At 46.4% G+C, this 17,393-nt stretch overlaps 1 protein-coding gene across 2 annotated transcripts in view; it reads right to left on the reverse strand.

Moving 5' to 3' along the window:
* The window catches only part of col27a1b (collagen, type XXVII, alpha 1b), a 598,999-nt gene that overhangs the window by 89,999 nt on the left and 491,607 nt on the right, over positions 1-17,393 (reverse strand). For both annotated transcript variants that reach the window (XM_041193458.1, XM_041193459.1), the window contains exons 38-40: positions 6,028-6,081; positions 4,415-4,522; positions 3,352-3,405 (exon numbers count right to left, since the gene is read on the reverse strand). In XM_041193458.1, coding sequence (XP_041049392.1) covers positions 3,352-3,405; positions 4,415-4,522; positions 6,028-6,081 — 216 coding nt within the window. The remainder of the gene's footprint in view (positions 1-3,351; positions 3,406-4,414; positions 4,523-6,027; positions 6,082-17,393) is intronic.

The following is a 17,393-nucleotide window of genomic DNA, read 5'->3' on the forward strand; positions in this document are numbered from 1 at the left end:
TCATAATCAGGAAACCAATTAACCCTCTTTCAGAATACTCCCCAGCCCTCTTCGGTATTAAAGGGACACAAAAGAAAATACAGACTTTTCCAATATAGGCTTTTCCCAAAGCAAATGGGTCATCACACAGGTGATAATATTCCTTTGTTATGCCTAGCTCACATTCATAAGTTTACTGTACTCACTCCTGTCTTTGCTCATCTGCTGCTGAAACCCTCATTCATGACTGTGTTACCTCTAGGCTTGTCTATTCCAACATGCTCTTGCCTGGTCTCCCACATTCAACCCTCCCTAAACTTGAGGGAAGTTATCCGAAAATCTGTTGCCCATGTCTTAACTCGCACCAAATCTTGTTCTCCCATCATCCCCTGTGCTCTCTGGCCTCCACTGGCTCCTAGTCGAGCAATGCCTTAATTTTAAAATTCTCATCTTTGTTTTCAAGTCCCTCACCGACCTCACCCCTCCCTATTTCTGCAATCTCCTCCAGCCCCACGCCTTCTGAGGTCTCTGCGTTCCTCTAATTCTGACATCGTCAGCAGCCCCCATTTTAATCCTTCTACCACTGGTGACCGTGCTTTTGGCTGCCTGGGCTCCAAGCTCTGGAACATAATCCCTACATCCCGATATGAAAGCAAAATACAGTAGATGCCTGAAATCTGAAATAAAAACAAAAAATGCTGGAAAAATTCAGGTCAGCCAGCGTCTGTGGAAAGAAACAGAGTTAACATTTCAGGTCAAGGGACTCTCCTGACCCAGCTCTGATGAAAGGTCACCCGTTAGCTGAAATGTTAACTCTGTTTCTCTCCGCAGATGCTGACCGACCTCCATAAACCTCACTGCTTCTCTACCCCTCTATCCTGTATTCCACCCTTAAGATGCCCCTTAAAATCCACCTCTTTGACCGGGCTTTCAGTTATTTGGCTGATGAGCTCTTTACGTTGCTCAGTGTCAGATTTTGCTTTATAGTGCTCCGATGAAGCACCTTGGGGCGTTTCATTATGTCAAAGACGCTATCTTAAAATAAGTTGTTGTTGCCAGCAGAATATCCTACGAAGGAGGAGGGAGCATCCGATGGACTAACGAGCCTGTCTGACTGCTACTTCAGCCACTCTTTTGTGCTCAATGTTCCTCCCCCACTTCCCTGTAGGTACAGATTCGCGCTGGGATCTTCTGACAGGCCGTAACCAATGATATGCTTGCCAGCGTCACTTTAGAACATGCCTGAGGGAGTTGTTGAGTCAGAGACCGTTCAGTTGTTTTTAAAAGGAAGAGTAGATACACATTTGGAGAAATGGGGCAGTGGAGACGAGTCCTGGATTGTTTTAGCGAAGATTCAGTGCAGACATCATGGGCCGAAAGGCCCTCCTTCTGTGCTACAAACCTCAATGGTAACACATGCAATTCACCTACTGCATTATCGTGTGATATCAGGCAACAAGTGGGCCAAAGGGCCTTTTTCTGTGCTGTAGACTTTACGTATCTAAATCTTTTGCACTGCAGGAAGCTACAGTGCATGGTGTAGAGTGCTGACTGAATGAAGTACTAAAGCAAACGCAGAAATGCTGGAAAAACTCAGCAGGTCAGACAGCATTTATGCAGAGAGAAACAGAGTTAACATTTCAAGTCCGTATGACTCTTCTTCAGGGAGTTTTGGTTTAACAGCATTGTTCCGAGACACAGTTGTGCTGTGGTTATGTTAAAAAAAATAGAACCAACTGGGATTACTGGAAATATGAAAACATAAACAGAAAAAGCTGGAAATGCACAGCAGGTCAGAGAGCATCTGTGGCAAACAGTCATTGTTGCCTGACATTTGGCACTGCACCAGAAATCTGAAGGTTACAAGTTCAAACCCCACTGCAGCAAGTTGTAGAATCAAATAAGAGAAAGAGCAGAAAATATTTACAGGTAGGGTTCCAGGGATGAGTAATTTTAATTATGCAGACAGTTTGGAGTGCTGTTCTCCTTACAGAAGGTTAAGAGGAGATTTGGTAGAAGTGTTCAAGATCATGAGGGGGAATCTGGACAGGGTAGATAGGAAGAAACTGCTCCCATTGGCGGAAGTGTCGAGAACCCGAGGACAGCGCTTTAAGGTGAACGGCAGAGACACGATGAGGGAAAACGTTTACCTGCAGCAAGCACTGGATGCACCTGCCTGAGAGTGTGGCGGAGGCACATTCAATTATGGCTTTCAAAAGGGAATTGGATTGTTAGCTGAAGAGAAAAAATCTGCAGAGCTACAGGGAAAAGGCAGAGGTGTGGAACTAGGTGAGTTGCTCTTGCAACTCACAAAGACATGGCATGGACATGGACTTCTGTGCTGGAACCATTCTATGATTTTATGAATTCAATACAATTGATCATTTTTGGCCTGGCACCAGAAAAAGCCTTTCCTTCAGGGAAGGGAAGCTGTCACCTCCTATTGGTTCTGGCCACACATGCTTCCAGAGTGGTTGACTCTTTGTGCTCTCTGAGTTGGAGTGGGGAGTTACTCAGTTGTAAAAATAATTGTTAAGCTGATTGCATGCAATAAATGTGGCCATTCCAGCATCATCCACACCCCAAGAACAAATCAAAAAGGTGGTGAAGTCATTGCAGTCTTCTCACAGTTAACTCAGATGTAGTAGAAGGTTATGGGCTAAGAAGCATTAAATGTAGCATTTGGTAAGAACACACAAGAACTAGGGGCAGGAGTTGGCCATTCAGCCCCTTGAGCCTGCTCCACCATTCGATTAAATCGTGGCTGATCTGATTGTACCTCAAGTTCACTTTTCTGTTTGCCCATCATAATCCTCGACTTCCTTGTTGATCGAAAATCTAACTCAGCCTTGAATATGTTCAAAGACCCAGCCTCCACTGCTCTCTGTGGAAGAGAATTCCACAGACTAAGGACCCGCTGAGAAAAAAAGATTCACCTTATTTCAGGCAAACTGAGTGGTGGCTGGGCCATTTCAGGGGGCAGTTAAGAGTCAACTACACTGTTGTGGATCTGAAGTCACTTATAGGCCAGACTGGTTAAGGATGGAGGATTCCCTTCCCTGACAGACGTTCACACACAACAGTCCAGCAGTTTTGTGATCATTATTACTGACAGTAGCATTTTATTCCATTAGTCACCATGATGGGATTTGAACTCATGTCTCCTCCAGGATTAGTCTATTACACTACCACTACCCTACCTTCTGAAGGGCAATTAGGGCTAGGCAATAAATTGTGGCCTTGCCAGCGACACCCATAACCCAAGAATGAATAGCGAAAAAAAACTATGCATAGCTCTTTCATTTTCATACCTGTGTTGTTACCTGTTGTGCTGTGGAGTAAAGCGGAGTCTGTATCGTAAAGTGCTCTTACCTCATACCCTGCGATCCCTGGTTCACCCTGAGCTCCCATGCGACCAGGTGCGCCCTAACAAAGAGGGGAAGATAAGTTGATCAGACAGCTAAATCAGGAAGCAAGCAGAGATAACAATGTGTTTGTACATTTTTAATCATTTTACTCATCCATTCTTTGGAAAATATGCTAAATACGTTTATGAGCTCCCCTTTTGCAGCACCAATCAAGACCTAGTGTATCTGAATGTGCAAAGTTCAATGGAACTTCTAACAACAGATATGGCGGGCTGGGGAAGGCAAAACATACACTCATACTTCCTGCACAAATGTGTTTTATCCAAAAATAGAATTAAGTCCTCAATAGGGTGCAATTTTAATCTATCAGTTTTGAGACATATAAATTAGCACATTAATAATGTTCTCTTTTTGGAAATGTACTGGGAAATAACACATGTTGTATGCCTGCTCCAGTTTCTCATGCTGTAATGCGATAGTTTATCTCCTTTGTCTGCTGTGCTGCTCAATATCTAGAGCTTCTGTATATTCAGTGTACAGATCATTTATATGAAATGTCCTGTTCAGTATACACAGCTTCTGTGTGCAACACCTTGCTCACTGTTCAAATTTCACATACAGTGCTGTTCGGTGTACAAAGCCTCTGCGTGCTATTTAATGTACAAAATGTTCACCGTACAAAGCTGTCAATTACATTGTATACTTACAGACTCCTATTTTCATTTAAAATCCCATCCTTAAGTGTCCATAACTGGCATAATATCATACAGGCAATTAAGGAGGTGTCACGTCTACACACCATAGCTTTTGATTAAATGTGCATTATTTACGCCTCCTTTACTAGTAGAAAATCATTTTTAAATAGTGTAACCCTGACTATAACACATCTTTTGTGCAGCAATCAAGTGTAACAATATAGAAGAAGATTACCTGTATTCCCACAGTTAAATATTGTAGAGTTTGTCAGTGCTTTCATGAGTTAAGAAGTAACTTTACATTTTTTTAGGTGATAACAGATTGACATGTGTTTAATTCAGTGAAAGATACTGTAATTACAAAGTAAGTACCATAGCTCCTCGTGTTCCTCGAGATCCCTTGGGCCCCTGGGTTCCCTCGGGCCCTTGTTCTCCTGGGGGACCAGTCTCTCCCAGATGTCCCAAGTGACCTTTGCTACCCTACAATGCATAAGACATGAAAGTGTTAACAAGGATTTAATCACTGGCAAAGTCTTAGTGATTCCAGCACATTGCGCAAAGGGGAGTATAAATTGCAAATAACAGGGCAGTCCAAGAAACAAGTGCCTTGAATTTATTGAATAATTTGACTTTAGATGGAGGGGGGGTGGGGCAGAAAGAAAATCATCTGGGCTTTTCTTATCTGAGGAGCAGTCATTGTAAGAGTGGATGACGTGTCTGGGTTGTGGAAGTGATCTGAGAGAGGTTGTGGCTACTGTTGGATGGATATAAGCTGTCTTTCAGAGAGAGATGCCTCCCCTCCATTCTGCATTGCTCCTGGCCACAGCAAATAACTTTATTCAAAAGAAAATAAAAATACAAAACAATTTTCCCACACAGCTGATTTGATCCATCTCTCGATTTTTCAGCTTTCGTTTTAGTGATGTGCGAATGATTAATTTGTACTCAAAATCCATTCGCCAAAAAATATCACTTGTTGTTGGGCTGGGGGTTGCGGGGGGTGGGGAGTTGGTGGGGAAGAATGCTGTTAGCGTCTAGGGACTGAATGGTTTTACAGTTTGCTGATGGATCTTGTCCAAGGTCACAGAGGAAACTACATATCCTTGTAAGTTTCACATTATTTTGATATGAGATCGGAATGTGTTACTTTCAACGCAATTCAATGATGCTCAAGAGATTACACCCTTGTAATGCTTTTACATGAACGGGTTGTGAGTCTATTTGGCACTTAACTGCATGTAACTTTTGGATGTCAGGACAATACATTATCAATGGAGAAGGTTGAATGAGGAAGTGTACCAAATTCTGAGGGAAAGGTAGATGAATACAATGAAAGATAAGTGCACGAAGAGGTAGATAACCGCAGGCTGATTTTGCAAACAGGTAGACAGATCTGGAGCTAGGGGCTGACAAATACCATATATACTCGTGTAAACGATTTTGGGCCTAAAAAAAACGTAATTTTTCATGTACCCCGGCCGCAATTTTCTGGTCCCACCTGCTGCGGGAATCATCGTGGGCGGGATGGAAAATTTGCTGGATCAGCAAAAGGTCTTCGGGGGCGGGACTGGAAAACTCCACCCCCTGTGTAGAAGTCGGCCCGCCATGTTTCAGAGATTGAAGCCCACAACTTTCAAAACCAAATTATAATCCTGGAGGTGATAATGACTCAACGTCATTCTATTCATAACTACTAATGAAAATGAATACCAGTAAGTAAATTACTTAATATTAAATAATTATTATGAATTCTTTAGTGTTCTTTAGATTTTTAAAAATTTTATTCCATTAAGGAAGCCTCATCTGGATTTCACCTGGGCCCAAAGCATGAAATGTTAACCTTTCGAAAACATTACCATGTAAAAGACAACTCCAGGACTTTTGGCTTAAAAAAAAATCTGGCCTCAAAAATTCGACTTTTGCATGAGTATTTATGGTAGATGTATCTTTATAATTCAATTTTAAAAAATGCAGGCCCCACTAACCTTTCTGCCAGGTTTTCCCCTCTCCCCAGGTTTTCCTGGTTTTCCTTCAGGTCCCTGGGTGGGAAATAACAACACTGATGAAAGACATTGTGCACAGCTTTTATAGCAATCACTGATTAAGCTGACAGTCCTGGTGTTGTGTTGGTCTGGGTCTCTGGCTTTGCTCTAACTCTGCTTGTTGACTGGGCGATAGGAGGAATAATTCACAAGGGGCCCTTCCTTCTCAACCATTCCTTGGCTTTATGGTACCTCAGTATTGTATGATATTCTGACCAGTACGTTTGTGAAGTACAGGAAGGAGAATGAAATGGTGTCTGCGTAACTTTTACTTATGTTCATTCGGGGAGAGGGGGAGGGGGAGGCTTTGCTTTTATCGTACGAAAGAAAATCATAATGGAACTATGTGTCAGAGGCACTTTCACATGACTTCCTGGGCTCTCAATTTGATAATCTCTCTGTAAATATTATTGTCATATTGCACACTTGAGGCAAACAGAAAAAACCACCTCAGCGGGTCTGGCAGCATCACTGGAGAGAGAAACAGAGTCAACGTTTCGAGTTGGACATGATTCTCATACAGGGTTCCAAAGAAGTTTCATCTTTCTGCAATATTTATAGTCAATATGAGGTCCATTGGAACAGGAGTTTAGCTATTCAAGCCTGCTCCGACATTCAATGAGGTCATGGCTGATCTGCAACCTAACTCATGTTATGGCACAGCTGATGGGAAATGCTGAGTTGTTCAAATCCCAGAGGGACAGTTGAGACAACTGCAACAACTGTTTTTAGCAAGTTGTATGTTTCGAGATGCGGGCTTTGAATTCAGTAGTAATTACACCGCCGAGGCTTGTAGGTTTTTACAAAACTAGATTAAACATTTATTAATAAGAGAAATGGTTTTAAGCACATACATATGTCTAGAAATGTGTACTACTATAATAACTTCTAAATCCTATAATTAATCTGACTCCCAGTTACACCTTCATTAAGGCAACAGTTAAACACATAGGGTAGAGTTTTCTGAATGGCAGTAGGGGGCAGAGCAGGAGCGGACACAGACCTGATCGTCGCTTGCGATCAGGTCCGTGCCGCCATTTTGAGCGGGCAGGCCAATTAAGGCCCGCCCAGCATACTTCACGACTCCCGTGCATAGTGAGAGTGTCCAGGCGGCAGCGGGTGCGCTCATCCTGCCAGGTCCAATGGCGACCCGGTGGCCTGTATAAAGGAAGGCCTGGGAGCCTTGGAAAGGCTGCTCGCAATGTCTGGGTGAAGGGCTCTGCAGAGGGGCAATGGAGGTGACGCAAGTCCGGAGAGTAGGCCATTGGGGCGGGTCAGGCCGGAGGGTAGAACACTAGGGCAGGCCAGGCTGGATGGTAGGGCAGGGGGCCAGTGTGCTATTCATTTTTCCGATGACTGCCTTGCTGTTCTCAAGGAGGCGGCAGCACGGTGGGAGGTGCTGGGTCCCCAGGACAGGAGGAGGAGGCCCCCCCCACATGATGAAACGTGCCTGGGAGGAGGTGGCGGAGGTGGTGAGCTCCTGCGACGTGGTGCGGTGCACCTGGATCCAGTGTCGCAAGCACTTCAGTGATTTGTTGCGCTCTGGAAGGGCGAGTACCATGTTGGCATTGGTCACTTAACCCAGCAGGTCGGCTTACCCCCTGCTGCAACCCCTCAAGTTTGAGTGTAGTGACTGCATTGACTCATTGATGGCATTTGTCCTTTGCTGGGTGGGTCCGCAGATATTGCCCATGCCGAGGTCAGCCTGAGAGGGTGGTGAAGAGATGTGTTTTGCATCTGCAGCATGTGGTACACTGAGACCCACATGACTGGTTTGGGGGCAACCTGGAGGAGCTGCACCTAGGCGCTGTGTTTGAACTGCAGGACATGTCCAAGTCATGGTGATGAGATGCTGGGAGAGGAGCTTCAAGGTGGCGTGGCAATGAACCATCTGCTACCCTCTGCGCTCCACGTGCTTGCGCGTCCTTGCTATGGAAGGATATACCATATGGTGCCTAATGTGATGTAGGCAGCATATGGCCAAAGGGGTGGGGGTTGGGGAGGGGGGATAGGCCCAGCATCTTTGTGCGAGTGATCGGTAGCAGCGGGGTGAGGAGGCTCTGGAGCCCTGATATGTCCCACTCTGGCTGGGGTGGGCTGTGCGTGAAGAGAGTCCAGGTACAAATGGAAGCTCTTCTCTCATTTTCAGGAGAAGAATGCACATAACACGGCAGAGCAGGTGAGGACTGGCAGCAGCCAGGCGCAGACGCCATTCTTAGCTGGTTTGAGCAGGAGGCCCTGGATTTGGAGAGGCGCCATGCACCTAGGTCCACTGGTGTGGGTGAGGCTGGGGTGCTATGGGTAGGTATGTTTGCACAGCAGTCAGGTCAGCATTGTCCTCCCAACAGCTACAGCAGTGCTGATTGTTAAGTGATTTAATTTTGCAATATGGCTTGAGCACATAATAATCCAGGGGACAGGGATGCCCTTTGTCATTGTCTCCAAGTTAACTGATCCAATGTCCTTGTTCTTCCTTTCAACATCAGTGCAGCAGGGCCAGGAGGAGGAGCAGCAGAGGCCCCCTCTCACACCGGAGGGCCCTGAAGTCTCACCAGTGTCACACCATCTCTGCCAGGCACCAGCGCAGATACTAGCACCTCGGTGGGAATTAGAACATTGGCTAGTGTCCCGGGGAACAGTGGTGAGGGCACTTCACAGTCGCTGGAGAAGCTGGTAGAGACAGAAAGTGCCCATAGTGCCAGCAGTTGGAGGACTGCAGGAGACCAGGCACATGCTCAGTCGGTGCCTGATGATGTGCCTCTGGAGTTGTCTGCAACACAGCAGGGGCAGGAAATGCAGCTGGGTGTGCGGGAGCATCTGGGGGAGATACATGAGGCTACGTTTGGCTTGGTCTCCGTGATGGAGGAGTCTACGCGGACGTTCGCCGAAGCAATAAGCGATATGTCCGAGCGCTATGTGTCCTCCATAGAGAGAATGGCAACTATCGTAGAGAGGCTCCTCCAGGAGACCCAACAGGGCTTCCTGGGGATTCGCTCTGACCAGCAAGCCCTCACATCGGCATTGATCTCAGCTGGTCAGCGCCAATGTAAGAGATGGTATGGGCACCAAGTTTCCCAGCTCGGTGCCCAGCCATCCAAGGTGAGCATGGAGGTCCGAAGCAATCTCATGTTGGTGCAGCAGCTGCCTGTTGCCTCTGCGGGCTCCTCTCAGGGCGCTCCAGATGAGGGTGGCAGCTCCTCTGCCCCTCCCCCAGTGACCGTATCATCCGGTGTGGCAGTGACGACTGGGGAGATGCCAGCTGTAGCACTGGCAGATCCCTCCCAGGCGGGGCCAGCACAGGCTCCATGGGCCAGAGGACGGCCGCCAAGGTCATCAAGGCCAACAGGACAGCAGAGTCAGCAGGCTGGCTCAGATGGGGCAACACCAAGACGTAGCACCCAGAAACATAAACATAAGGCACCTTAGGCACATCACGGGTTTCTCACTGCTGCTTTTGTGTTGGCCCGAGATGAGGTCTTCATGATTTGCTTTGAATTGGAACACCATCGTCATTTTTTTGGCTAAAGTTTCTTTGCTTGTGATATTAATTTCAGACATGTGATCATGGCTGAGGGTGCCTCTTCTGCTAGTGGACGGCTTTCAAAATTGTTAGGAGTGCTTTGTGGAACATTCAGCTTTATTAACAAGACACTTAGTTACTGTTCCTAATCTGACAGATTTGGCACGTAGGTATTGAGTATGGAGCCTGCAGCCCAGGCTTGTCCTGGTGATCCATCTGTGTTGTGCTGGCTGAAGGTTCGTTGGATTAAAGCCTCCCGGGTGTCCCTGCCTCCCTGGAGTATGCCCGGGTCAGTGTCTACCCCCTCAGTATTTCCCTGTACGTGCTCATCCTCGGACTCACTGCTGGACTCATCGTGTGCAACCGCAGCCACTGCGTCTACATCTTCATCGTCCACTGCGTCCCCCCTTTTGAGCGCAAGATTGTGGAGAGCACAGCCTGCAACCACTATCACTGGCACACGATCTGGGGGGTATTGCAGTGTTCCCCCTGAATGGTCCAGGCATCTGAAGCACATCTTGAGAAGACCGATGGCTCTCTCCACCACAGCCCTTGTGGAGACGTGGTTCCTACTGTACCGCTGCTCAGCTTCTGTTCTTGGATGGCGGAGAGGCGTCATGAGCCACCTTCTGAGGGGATAGCCCTTGTCACCCAGCAGCCAACCATCCAGCCGGGCTGGAGCACCGAAGAGCCCCGGCACCTGGGAGTGTCTGAGGATGTAGGTGTCATGGGAGCTGCCTGGGTACCTTGCACAGACTTGTAGAATCTGCATCCTATGATCACACACTATCTACACGTTCATGGAGTGAAGCCTTCCTGTTGTCAAAGGCACCAGGCTCACCTGCTGGCACCTTGATGGCCACATGTGTACAGTCTATTGTATGTCACAGGGGAAGCCAGCAATGGCCGCGAAGCCTCTGGCTCAGTGTGTCTGGTTGGCCTGGTCCCAGCGGTAGTGGTTGCAGGTCAATGCACGCCTGCACAGAGCGTCTGTGATCTGCTTGACACAAGTGTGGTCAGCTGATTGGGAGACACCTCAAGGATCACCCACCGACCAATGGAAGGAGCCAGATGCATAGAAGTTGAGGGCAGCTGTGACATTTAGAGCCACTGGCATGGGGTGTCCACCCACAGTTAGGGGAGATCTCAGGCCTAATCACCTGACAGATATAGTTGACTGTCTCCCTTGAGAGATGGAGTCTCCTTCTGCACTGCACCTCAGACATATTGAGGTAGCTGCTTCGCCATCTTTATACTCTTACAGCAGGAAAGTGGCATCTTCTGCGGCCCCTTCCACCTTGGTCCACCTCTTGGCCCTGAGCCCCCTGTGCCTGCCCAAAGGTGACTCCCCTGGAGGCTGAATGTGCACTCCTGGCCTCCTCCCCCTTCTAGCCATCCATTCCTCCTCAGAGGAGGTGCCTCCAGTGGAGAGTTCAGCTCCCATTCCCAGGCTATGGGAAGGCTTCCTGAAAGCTGCAAGCCCAAAAAAGATTCCTGACTGCAGAGTGCTGACCTGAAGGTTAAGGGTTCAGTCCAGGCAGCTGGTACGCGCTTTGAAATATTGCTGATCACACAGGCAAGTTTCAATAACTTTGATAAATCAATACTTGAGAGAGCACACTCATGACCTCACTGACCCCTCTTATCCCGCCCATGGATGATGTTTATACAAATGTCTCCGACCCATCTGCCCGTTGCGCCTGTGTGCCAACCTGAAGATTGCACGGGCGACAAAAAATTGGCGTCGATTGGTGTCAAGGGCCTTAAGTGGCCCATTAATTAATGGCAGGCGCGCAGCAGATATCATTGTGCGCCCTCCCAGTGAAATATCGCGATGGCGCGTGGTGACGGGACACTCGCCCGACATCACTGTGCGTAATTATACGTGTGGACGTGTGGGGCCTTCCCCCGCACACCAGCTGGAAAATTCTGTCCATAGATTTAAAAAAAAACAGGCATAGAAACATGATACCCTGAACAATCCAATTCAAAGTGAGTTCCCTTAACTTTAGTTCTTTGTAGACAGCAGCTTGAGGCTTAGATGCTGAAGGCTTTTCGCACTTGTTAGACCTTAAAATGCCTACCCTTACAGACAGACTTCACTCCTTTATACATATTTTCCCCATTTTTTCACTATGTCCTTGGACTTTACCTCCCTGATCATAAAAAATGATCACAGTACTAATTTTACCAGTAATCTTTGGGAAAAATGAACCCACTGTTTCTGAACTTCACCTGGCTAGGTGACACATTTCACCCCTTCCTTTGAAAACAATCTAGTCTGCTTTATTTAAAAACGCAAATGTCCTTTTGCACCTTACATTCTAAACTTCCCCCATGTTTACCTTTTTTAAAATTCATTCATGGGATGTGGGCGTCGCTGGCTGGGCCAGCATGTATCGCCCATCCCTCGTTGCCCTTGAGGAGGTGGTGGTGAGCTGCCTTCTTAAATTGTTAGCTGTTAGCAGGGTGGGGGGGAGTCCCAGGATTTTGACCCAGCGACAGTGAAGGAACGGCGATATATTTCCAAGTCGGGATGGTGAATGGCTTGGAGGGGAACTTCCAGGTGGTGGTATTCCCATGTGCCTGCTGCCCTTGTCCTTCTCGATGGTAGTGGTTGTCGGTTTGGAAGGTGCTGTCTAAAGTGCTTTGGTGAATTACCTACTTACTATTTCAAACCTAGCATATCTTTTGTTATATCAAAGGGTCCTGACCAGCTATATTATATATATATATATATATATATATATATATACACACACACACCACAAATAACATTATTGTATCTTCCTGACACATCTTTTCAGAGAGAGTGCAGGTAGGCATGTGATGTACCTCTAAGTAACATTCCATTATGATTCTCTCCTGTCCAATAAAGACAAAACTCCCCACAGCCACCTCGAATGATCATAAGTTAAAGTTACGCAGACACCATTTCATTCTCCCTCCTGCAATTCACAAACAGAAATAAATAAAGGGCTTTTCCATTTCTTCAGGAATGAATAGGGCACTCAGTTTTCGAAAAAGTCAATGAGGAAATTAGTAAACCACTAGGTGGTCTTACCATAAAGTTTTTCACTCATCTGATTTTTTTTTCCCCCTCATGAATTTGTTTTGCTTTCCTTTCAGAGTGGTTATCTTATATTTATCCCTCCTTTTTTCCAGACTCACCCACCTGTGGAAACTGTTTCTCCACATCTATCCTTTGAATTATTCCATAATTTTAAAGGCCTCTCTTAGGCCACCTTTGTATCTTCCCTTTTCCAGAAAAAAGGGCCCCAATCCTGCACAATTTTTCCTCTTGATTCTGGTAACATCCCTTGTAAATCTTTTCCACACTTTCTCAATATCCTTTTTTATAGTATGGGGAAATAGTGTGTATTAAGTGAACTATTCATTTTATAGCTCATATGAGCGTGAATAATGGAGACATCTTTTTGGTGCCAATTCTCAGTCGTTGCTAAATTATAATACATTTTCAAATCTGTGCAGAGGAATAGCATAAGCGATGGAAACAGGAGAGAGCTGCCGCCCTGATGTTTGTATTGCCTGGAACAGAGCTGACTGAGATAACTGTGGAGACTCGAGGATGGAAATTGCTCCTGGTGACAACTATAGTGAAAAAGTGGGTTTGAGCAGGAAATTACCAGAGAAGGAATTTTATCCTCAGAGTCTGGAGACAAAGGCTGAGTTGGAATATGAAGCGGATGGAAACATAGATAATTTACAGCACAGAAGGAGGCCTTTCAGCCCATCGTGACTGTGGTGGCCGAAAAAGCTATCCAGCCTAATCTCACTTTCCAGCTCTTGGCCCGTAGCCTTGTAGATTTCAGCACTTCAAGTGTTTTATAAATGCAGTCAATTTACTCATGGCAAGGTCCCATAAGCAGCAACGTGATAATGTGCTTTTGTGGTGTTGATTGAAGGATAAATATTGGCCAGGAGATGGGGGATAACTTGCTTGCTTTTCTTTGAAATAGCGCCATGGGTTCTTTCAGGTCCACTTGAGAGAGGAGTCAGGGCCTCAGTTCAAAGCTTCATCCAAAACATAGCACCTCCAAAAATGAGGGAGGTACTGCACAAGAGTGTGCTAGCCTTGAATTTTAGGCTTCGCTCCTAGAGTGGGACTTAAACACACAACCTTCTGACTTAAAAGTAGAGAGTGTGACCAATGGAGCCACAGCTGATACACAGCTTTGGGCTGCCAATGATTCAGTGTGATTCTTCATGAATTGTCCTTTTCGTTCCAGGCTTTCTGATTGTACATTTCCAAAAGCACATTTCTTGGTTGTGACGATACTGCAAATGCTTTAGGAAAACTTTTGATTAAAAAAAAATTTGGCAAAATGGGTATTTTACCCTGGAGAATTGGTGATGACAGCCTGTGATTGCGACTTCACCCCTCTGCAAACAGCTAGTGGCTAATTATCTAAGGTACCTTACGTGTACAGGATTCATTTAATTGCTCCTGTTGGGGATCTACGGGCTGGTTAACACACAACCATTAATGGTGACATCATTCATTTCACTCTGAAAATGACCAAAATGCAGGAAGCTATTAATTGCAGGAATTTCCTCTGACTTCTCTCTCTGAAAGCTTGGGAAATGGGGAGGTGTGACTAACCTGAGGTTGATCCCTGATCTCACAGACTGACTTCCTTCAATCTGGGTATTTGAAATAGTTCTCAGACAAGGGGCATGGGCCTGGAGCAGATCTGTTGGAGCAAATTATCTAAACGGAGACACAGTGGCATCTACAAGATGCACTACTGTAACTCACCAAGGCTCCTTTAACGGCATCTTCCAAATCTGTCACCTCTACCACCCGGAAAGACAAGGGCAGCAGGCACATGGTAACACCAGCACCTCCATAGAATCACAGAATGGTTACAGCACAGAAGGAGGCCATTTGGTCTGTCAGGTCTGTGCATACTTTCTGCAAGAGCAATTTAGTGAGTTCCACTCCCCTGCCCTGTCCCCACAGCCCTGCAAATCCTTTCCCTCTCGTATTTACCCAACGTACCAGCCATAATTTCCCTCCTAGTTCAACAGTGCTGAAATTCAGCATTCCATACAATTTATGATAAGCATTGTGCAATGATCTCCCTCAGAATTTGTTTAAAGACTACATCTGGGGTAATACAAAATTAAAGAAAAACAGTGATGTCCACATCCCAGGGAGCAGTCATAAAGTCAACCACTGCCCGCGATAGGGGCCCCGACATCGATCTCACGCTGGCTGGCCAATTAACGGCCGCCCAGTGAGAAAAGCGCGCTGCAGCGCTGTCTGGGAGGGGGCAGGAGGAGGGCGAGCATGCGAGTGTGTGCAATGAAAGCTACCGGTGGCACAGAGCTGGTTCAGGGAGCTGAAGATTTAAAAACAAAAAAATTAAAACATTTACCTCAGTTAAAAAAACATGTCCCCTCATGTGAGTGTCACATGAGCAGGGATGTGTTATGAATGAAATTCAAAGACTTTTATTTAATTTTTATCTGCAGTTGGGAACCTCATCCCGCCCGTGGATGAGGTTTCCTAAAAAATCCAAAGGCTGCTTGGCCTTCTCGCCTGCCCACCGACCGTATGGTTGGACGGGCAGTGAAATGGTTCAGTCAATTATTACTTTAATGGTCTTAATAGGCCTGTTAATTGTCGGCGGGCGCTCTGCCGACTGCTGCGCGTGCCCACCGAAATATCGGGCGAGTGCATGATGACGTCAGAGCGCTCCCCTGACATCATCGCACGTCATTTTACACTCGAGCGAGATGGGCACGTGCCCGCCCGCTCAGTGCAAATTTCTACCCGCAAACTAGATATTCACAAGAATAGTGAATGCTATCCTGGAGGGAATAGGTTTTATTTATATTTTCTTGGGATGTGGACATCACTGGAAAGGCCAGCATTTATTGCCCATCCCTAACTGCTCTTGAGAAGGTGGTGGTGAGCAGCCTTCTTGAACCGCTGCAGTCCATGTGATGTAGGTACACCCACAGCGCTGTTTGAGTGTGATCCATGTTTGTTTCATAAAGACAGAATAGATGAGATAGAGCTATAAAACAGCAGATTATCTTACTTAGAGCTGGAGATGTGATGTCTACAAAGCTTGCAAGAGCAATGGCAATGATGAGGGATTTTTTTTTGGGAGGTTCAGTTAAATTGGTTTCAAAGCATTTGACAAACCATGAAAGGTTATAAAACCCATTTACTTCATCAGATCTAAAAGGAAATTGCAAATCAGGCATAATTAACATAAAGGTCAGTTTGAGGACAGCCCAAGGTCGTCATGAAGATGGTTGGAGCTGAGGAAGATTCTCTGGTTTCAATTTATCTGGGTGCTTTTTGTTGGGAGGGTTAGTCGCAGCTTCAAACTGGTTGTGAGCAGCTTGGAGCTCACTGAGAGAAGTTAGCCAAAGTAAGTGACAGATAGACCTGCACTGTAAGCAGAGAGAAGAACTAATGTCACCGCTGCCCCTGTGGAAAGTCAATAAGGCTTAATCTAAGTTTGAATTATTATTTTGTTTTATTCATTCAAGGGATGTGGGCTTCGCTGGCTGGGCCAGCATTTATTGCCCATCCCTAGAGAAGGTGGTGGTGAGCTGCCTCCTTGAACCGCTGCAGTCCATGTGGTGTAGGTACACCCACAGTGCTGTTAGGAAGGGAGTTCTAGGATTTTGACTCAGTGATAGTGAAGGAATGGCGATATATTTCCAAGTCAGGATGGTGAGTCACTTGGAGGGGAACTTCCAGGTGGTGATGTTCCAATTTATTTGCTGCCCTTGTCCTTCTGGGTGGTAGTGGTCGTGGGTTTGGAAGGTGCTGTCTAAGGAGCCTTGGTGAATTCCTGCAGTGCATCTTGTAGATGGTACGCACTGCTGCTACTGTGCGGTGGTGGTAGAAGGAGTGAATGTTTGTGGATGTGGTGTCAATCAAATGGACTGCTTTGTCCTGGACGGTGTCAAGCTTCTTGAGTGTTGTGGGAGCTGCATTCATCCAGGAAAGTGGGGAGTATTCCATCACACTCCTTATGCCCTGTAGATGATGGACAGGCTGTGGGGAGTCAGGAGGTGAGTTACTCATTGCAGGATTCCTAGCCTCTGACCTGTTCTTGTAGCCACAGTATTTATATGGCTAGTCCAGGTCAGATTCTGGTCAATGGTAACCCTCAGGATGTTGATAGTGGGGGATTCAGTGATGGTTAAGCCATTGAACATCAAGGGCAATGGTTGGGTTCTCACTTGTTGGAGATGGTCGTTGTCTGACACTTGTGCGGCACGAATGTTACTTGCCATTTGTCAGCCCAAGCCTGGATATTGTCCAAGTCTTGCTGCATTTAGACGTGGACTGCTCCATTATCTGAGGAGTTGCGAATGGTGCTGAACATTGTGCAATCATCAATGAACATCCCCACTTCTGACCTTATGGGTGGAAGGAAGGTCACTGATGAAGCAGCTGAAGATGGTTGGGCCTCACCTCCAACAACCACAACCATCTTCCTTTGTGCCATGTATGACTCTAACCAGCGGAGAGTTTTCCCCCTGATTCCCATTGAATCTAGTTTTGCTAGGGCTCCTTGATGCCACACTTGGTCAAATGCTGTCTTGATGTCAAGGGCAGTCACTCTCAACTCACCTTGTGAGTTCAGCTCTTTTGTCCATGTTTGAACCAAGGCTGTAATCTTGTCAGGAGCTGAGTGGCCCTGGCAGAACCCAAACTGGGCATCAGTGCACAGGTTATTGCTAAGCAAGTGCTGCCTGATAGCACTGTTGATGACCCCTTCCATTACTTTACTGA

This window comes from Carcharodon carcharias, chromosome 8 (assembly GCF_017639515.1).
Source record: "Carcharodon carcharias isolate sCarCar2 chromosome 8, sCarCar2.pri, whole genome shotgun sequence".
NCBI classification, from domain to species: domain Eukaryota; kingdom Metazoa; phylum Chordata; class Chondrichthyes; order Lamniformes; family Lamnidae; genus Carcharodon; species Carcharodon carcharias.